Raw genomic sequence first — 6,468 nt, 5'->3', positions numbered from 1 at the left:
TATGTCAATGTCTTCCTTCACATTTGGCAGAAAAATCGTTTAATTTTTGTTCTATTCGCGTCTCATAAAAAAAAAAAAATCCCACACTGAGTTCTTTCAACGGGACAGAAATACCGTAGTAATTTCCTCACATCGACTTCCTTCACACATGACAGATATAGTCGATATTTTGTCCCCAAAAACCCGTAAAGGTGTTTTTGTCCCTTGAGAATATAAATAAAAAAAAAAATAAATAAAGAATACATATAGAATTAATAAAAAAAAAATAAAGGAATTAATAGAAATCAAAACACATAAAAACAATATGTAAATAAGTACATAAATAGATAAAATGATTAAATGAAATAACTTTAATCAAACAAATTGCATTCATAAGATATACAGTATATGTACATCAGTTTTTAGCGGGAATGTTGGCATCAGTCGACGAATCACGCTCACGCCTAACGCACGCTAGTCCATTGTGTCGTGCCATATATTATATTTTTTTCCAATTCTATAAATTTGAACTGTGCCTCCTGAGTTTCTTTAGCCACCCAGAACAAGCTGCCCAAGTCAAAGTCTCGTGAAGGACATTATCAGTCATGCTGGCCAAGTTGGGGGGGGGGGGTGCCACTTCTGTTTATGACACCTTTTAAGTAAAAGTGTTTCACCACGGTGCCCCTCAAACGTTACCCACGCACTGTCTTTGTAAGTTTCGTTTTCAGCAATTTTCGGTGTTATTTTTTTGCCTTGGTATTTGTTTTTTAAATAGATGCATGCTCCTCTTGTGTTCAGTGCTGCAAAGTCACTCAGAAACAAATCATACCCAGGAATAGACATAGTTTGGGGGTTCTGGTATGGTACCAATTTTCGGCTTTACTTCTGTTAGCATTATTATGTCAAAGTTATGATTAGTGTTTAATGCTAGGAGTAGATCATACTTGCTCATTATTGAATTATCCACATTAGTGTAGTAAGTTTTCAATTTCTCTGTCCTATTGTAATTAGGCCTTGGTTTATTGTTACTGGCGGTAATGTTACCTACTGTTGTTGTTGTTCGTTTGGTTGCTCCTTGATTTCGACTATTTTCCCTCGCTTCATGACGACCCACTTTTTTGTCTGGTTGCAAATTCCTGGTAATTTAGAGCGATGAATTTTTTTTTTTTTTTTTTTTTTTACTCTGATAGCTGGTTTTTGGTGAGATCGGGTCGAATGAATACTTTGCTATAGATGTCGTGTTCACTGTCTCTCAAGTCCTTGGCTTTGGCCAGGATTGTTTTCTTTTCAGCAAGTGACTCAAACTCCGTCTTCAGTAATCTAACCTTGTCCTCTATGTGGTCACCTAACCTTGAAGCTTTTGTCACTTTCGTAATTAGTTTGAATTCCTCCCTGGACATTAGGGCTACTGCTTGCAGGTCTTCTTCCGGTTTGCTTTGTTCTGGGAAATTCAGTATAATCAAATTTAGCTTTCTCTGACCAATTTGTTCTAGTTCTGATATATCATATATTCTTTTCATTTCCTTGTGGTTTCTGCAAAATTCTGTAGTCATGTGTTCATTGTGATTACTGTTGATACGGACATACATACATACTGTATACATACATGCATACATACATACGCACATAAATACATGAATACATACGAGACTATCGCGTTCCATGGCATATTGAAGAAAAGTACAGAAAATACAATTGCTGATATTCGTAGGTCCTGTTTTTATCAGGCAATTATTGCCTTTCTTCCTTGTCTCTTCTACTCTTCTCCTCTGTCATATTCCAATTTTATTATACCTATAAATATTTATATCAATACTATTCATCTTCTGTTTTCATATCACTCTATTTACAAACGAAGCCTTATTTCTTCTCGCATGCCATAGAAAACGAATCTCAAGCGTTGATGACGTCATGTCGCTTCTCTCTGTGAGAATAAACACCTTGTGAGATCGAAACCTTTATTAGTACTACGTTTCGCTTGTTACAGCTTTTTCAAGTACTGGAATTCTGGAATTCAAGAAAAGACCACCTCGCTTGCGCGGGATCGGGTTTTGTGGGAGGGGAAGAACGTCTGTTAGAAAATGAAAAGATAGTAGTGTATAAAAGAGGGCTATTGCCACCGGGCGAATCGCGAGCAATTAGGGGCTAGATTGTTGTCATGGCATAGGAGGACTTGACCAGGAGCTTGGAGGGAAGCGCCCGACGCCGGAGGTTGGGATTACCAACGGGGTTACCAACGGGGTTAGGATCACCAACGAAAGTTGAGAAAATGGTAGGAGGCGTAGTAGTAGAGAAAGGGGGAAAAACGGAAAAATCTTTAGTGGGAGGTAAACTGAAATGAGAAGATGTAGTATAAGAGAAAGTGAGAAAGGAAGCGAATTTTAGTCGAAGAAAAAGGAAGTGTATATGTTTGTGCGTGGGATGCGGCTATGTTCGTGAGAGGTGTGTGTGTGTAATTTACGGTTAGTGAGTAGATTTCACTTCCCGCGTTTAGAGGGCGTTCCTGATTAGCCCCAGGTAAGGCATGAGGATTCCTGTTTTACCCCAGGTCAGGTTTGAGTAACGATATTATTATTATTATTATTATCATTATTACTACCATTACCATTATTATTATTACATTATCACCAGTCAAGCTGGTGAAGGGGTGTGTTACTTGTTGGTGCGGTTATACACGTTTTATCGTGTACACCGCACGTGGGACGGGCGCAGCTGACAGATAGTCTGTACGGTGTGGTCTAGGTGTAATATGTTGTATCAGATGTTTGTGTTTGGCGTGCAGTTTTTCTAGGTGTCTTGAGTGAAGTTTGTGTTTGTGTTGGTTGAGTGGACGGATGTTGGAAATTTGGTGTAGAGACTCAGTGGTTCTGAAGTCGCTCCATCGCGAGCCCGTGATGAACTGGACAGCGGCATTCTGAACCTTCTGATGCTCGTAGTTATTGGTGGCACATGTCAGCTGGCTTAGTCCCGGGGACTGGCACAGAATCGGTCTGACGAGGGCTAGGTACAATCGACGTTTGGTTCTCAGTGTTGCAGTTTTGAAGCGTCTGAGCCTACCCAGCACAGCCCGAGCCTTCGCTCCCTGCTTGCGGAAGTGTGGGGTCCAGGTAAGGCCACTATCAAGTGTGCTACCCAGCACACGGGTATGGTCCTTCGCTGGGATGTTTGTGTTGTTTATTTTAAGAGGAGTGTTTGTGATTGTTCTGTTGGTTCGTTTGCAGCGGAAGTGTACAGCATTGCATTTCGACGCGTTGGTCTTAATGCGCCACTGTTGCTCCCACGCGTGTGCCCCGTCTAGGATGTTTTGCATTACGTGTAACGCTCCCTGCAGCGTTTTGTGTCTGCTTATGTGGTTAGTGTCGTCCGCATACGAGAGAGTTAGAGCCTGGTTGCGAGGATAAGCCGGCTCTGGCAGGTCATTCGTATATAGATTGTACAGAGTGGGGGCAAGGACTGACCCTTGCGGCACTCCAGCCTTCGGCACAAAAGGTTGGGACAGACAGCCCCGCCACTTTATTCTAATTGACCTGTCGTCCAGGTAGTTGCAGAGCAACCTTGTGAACGGCAGGGCAAAGTCGAAGTTGTGGTACAATTTGTACTTCAGGCCTTCGTGCCAGACAGTATCGAATGCCTTCTCCACATCCTTACAAACCAAAATGGCCTTACCAGGGCGACCGTCTGGCGGTCTTTGAACCCATTGAGTGATTATGGATATTACGTCTTCTGCACCGCGCCCCGGCCGAAAACCAAACTGGCAGTCCCTCAGCACATTCTCCGTCTCTAGGTACACGGTCAGGCGGCGGCTTAAGACGTGCTCGAACACCTTTCCAAAGTACTCCAGAAGGGAGATGGGCCGATATGAAAGGGGGGCGGAGGCGGGTTTCTGGGGTTTAGGAATGAGGATGGTATGGGAGGCCTTGAATAGTTGTGGGAAGTACCCAGAGGCTAGTGAGCTGTTATATAGTGTCGTCATGTGTGAGATTATGTTGTCTGGCATACGTTTGAGTATGTGTGCATCGACATGACACACACTCTGAGCACATATAAGCCAACAGGGAAGGAACTGGGAGAGGTTATCAAGGAGGGGTGGGTGGTAGGTGGAGGGGGAGGAGGGGGACGGGTGGGACTTGGTGGAGACAAAGGAGGACATTTCGGACAGTTTGTTGAAGTGGACTAAGGGGGACATTTCATACATTTATTTAATGCGGGTAACAGATGGATTATAGGAGGGGCGATGTTAAACATGCCTCTGTTCTGCTCAATGGTTTTGAAGCTTTGAATGGCGGCCGCTTCGAGGCATTTTCTCCTCATCCTATCTGGTTCACTAAACAGAAGTTTAGACCACAAGATGCCGCGCTGGAGAATTAGCAGGTACGTTCAGCCTCAAAAAGAATCGATTTATCTTTTGTCAAGTATTGAAGATGCATTTTTTCTTCTGTATCATTTAACAGACTTAATATTAACATTATAACCTTCCAATACACAGTATTATGGGCTATAACTTAAAGTCACAAAAATACGGAATGATTACCTTACCCGTAGGAGTTTTCGTTGAAGTCTCTGCAGTATCGATATGAAATATATAGGGTACTAATTACCTTTCATAAGTGCACGGCGCCGTGGTGTGATGGCTGACACCGTATTAGCAGATCCGAGTTCGAATCTCGGCGGCGCCGTGCTTTTGCTTTTTTCTCTTTTTTTTTTTCATTTCCCGGTGGTCCAGTGGTTAGGGTCACTGGGCTGCGTCCATAAGGTACCGAGTTCGAAACTCGGGAGGTGCCTTACCACTTTCTACGGACGCTCGACTTGGTAGACGTCACTGGAACTCTCGTTCTTTGAATTAATATTTATTGCTAAGTTTATCTGACAAAGGTATTCGTATCAATATACAAATATTCACTCCATGAAATAACAGTGCAATTAAGGACGCAGGGAGAGGAACTATATATATATGAAAAATAAGTATGATCGTATTTCCGATGAGGCTGGTTAGAGGCAAGCGACATGACGTCACTAACTTTCTGCGTTCGTTTTCTATTGAGTGTGTAGTCCAGGGGCATTATTCATAATATTGGCAAAAGGAAGAAAATAATTTTATAAAAAGCGGAATTTTTCACCATACGCCAAGAATACAATGCACTTTAACATGCCAAAAGCCCAAGAAAAGATATTGTAACTTTAACTCAAAAAACACGTCCAAAGTACAGGATACCTTTGTTATGAAGTGACTCCTTGATAACCTGAACAGAACCTCTAACTTGTTCCATAAAGTGATAGGAGATTTTAAACCGGGATACTGTTATGGGACTGTAAAAACACACAAACCTGGAAACCCTCTCAGGCCCATTATAGCACAAGTTACAACACCCACCTACCATGTTGCTAAAAAACTGAACCAGCTCTTAACTACCTATGTTCCCACAGGCCGTTCAGTCTCCTCTGCTACTGAGTTCATTAACCTGCTACGTACGGCACCACCTTGCCATGACATAGCCTCGCTCGATGCGGAATCCTTATTTACGAATGTCCCCGTAGATGAGACCATCAACGTCATATTGGACCGTGTGTATAGAAGTGACCTCCCTGCGCTCAACATCCCCGAATATATATTAAAAGCCATACTCGAGACTTACACCAAGGAAGCTCCTTTTCTCTCTCACAGAGGGGAACTCTTTAAACAGGTGGATGGAGTGGCTATGGGGTCCCCCCTTGGTGTCCTCTTTGCCAACATGTATATGGCACAAGTGGAGAAGAAAGTCTTCAACGATCATCCTCCCCCTGAACTCTATGCCAGGTACATTGATGACGTTTTCATCACCACCTCCTCTGACGAGGACGCTAACAGCTTATTGACGGCCTTCCAGAATAACTCCTGCCTAACTTTTACATGCGAGCAAAGTGAACAGAAACGTCTCCCCTTCCTTGACATTGACATTACTAAAGATGAGAATGGTTTTAAAACGAAGGTTTACACCAATGTCGGCCGGTGCCTTAATGCCCGTGGTGAGTGCCCTCCAGCTTATAAGCGCTCAGTAGCTGCTGCCTACATCAATAGGGCCCTTACCCACTGCAGTAGCTGGACTGAGACCCATCACGAACTTGAGCGTATTCGCTAACTACTCACCAATAATGGTTATTCTGATGAGATGATAGAGGGACTCATTAGGAAGAAACTAGACAATTACACTGCTCCTGCCCAGACCCGTCTCCCCTGATGGCAAAATCACAATTTACTACCGATCCAGTTATCATGACCGATACAAGGATGAATGCGACGCCATCAGGGGCATCATAAAAAGAGGGGTCACCCCAACAGACTCAAATAATACCATCGATTTGAGAATTTAAGCCAAACCAAACCTCACAAGATCCCTTTTCATGAGGAACAATACAGCTCCTAGGACTCCCAAGGAGGCATCTACCAATGTAATTTACGAGTTTTCTTGCCAGGAGAGCCGCTGTGACGGCCCCAATACTTACATCGGTAGA

At 43.2% G+C, this 6,468-nt stretch overlaps 1 protein-coding gene across 1 annotated transcript; it reads left to right on the top strand.

Moving 5' to 3' along the window:
• Positions 1 to 4,327: 4,327 nt before the first annotated feature.
• Positions 4,328 to 6,095, top strand: LOC143020534 (uncharacterized). Its single transcript, XM_076176965.1, has 2 exons — positions 4,328 to 4,350; positions 5,228 to 6,095. The coding sequence occupies exons 1-2, from the start codon at positions 4,328 to 4,330 to the stop codon at positions 6,093 to 6,095; spliced, it is 891 nt and encodes a 296-aa protein (XP_076033080.1).
• The last annotated feature ends 373 nt before the right edge of the window (positions 6,096 to 6,468 follow it).

The sequence above is a fragment of the Oratosquilla oratoria genome, chromosome 40, assembly GCF_046742065.1.
Source record: "Oratosquilla oratoria isolate Oo_2021 chromosome 40, ASM4674206v1, whole genome shotgun sequence".
NCBI lineage: Eukaryota > Metazoa > Arthropoda > Malacostraca > Stomatopoda > Squillidae > Oratosquilla > Oratosquilla oratoria.
The sequence above is the reverse complement of the archived record's forward strand: the minus strand, read 5'-3'. Positions and strand labels throughout refer to the sequence as shown.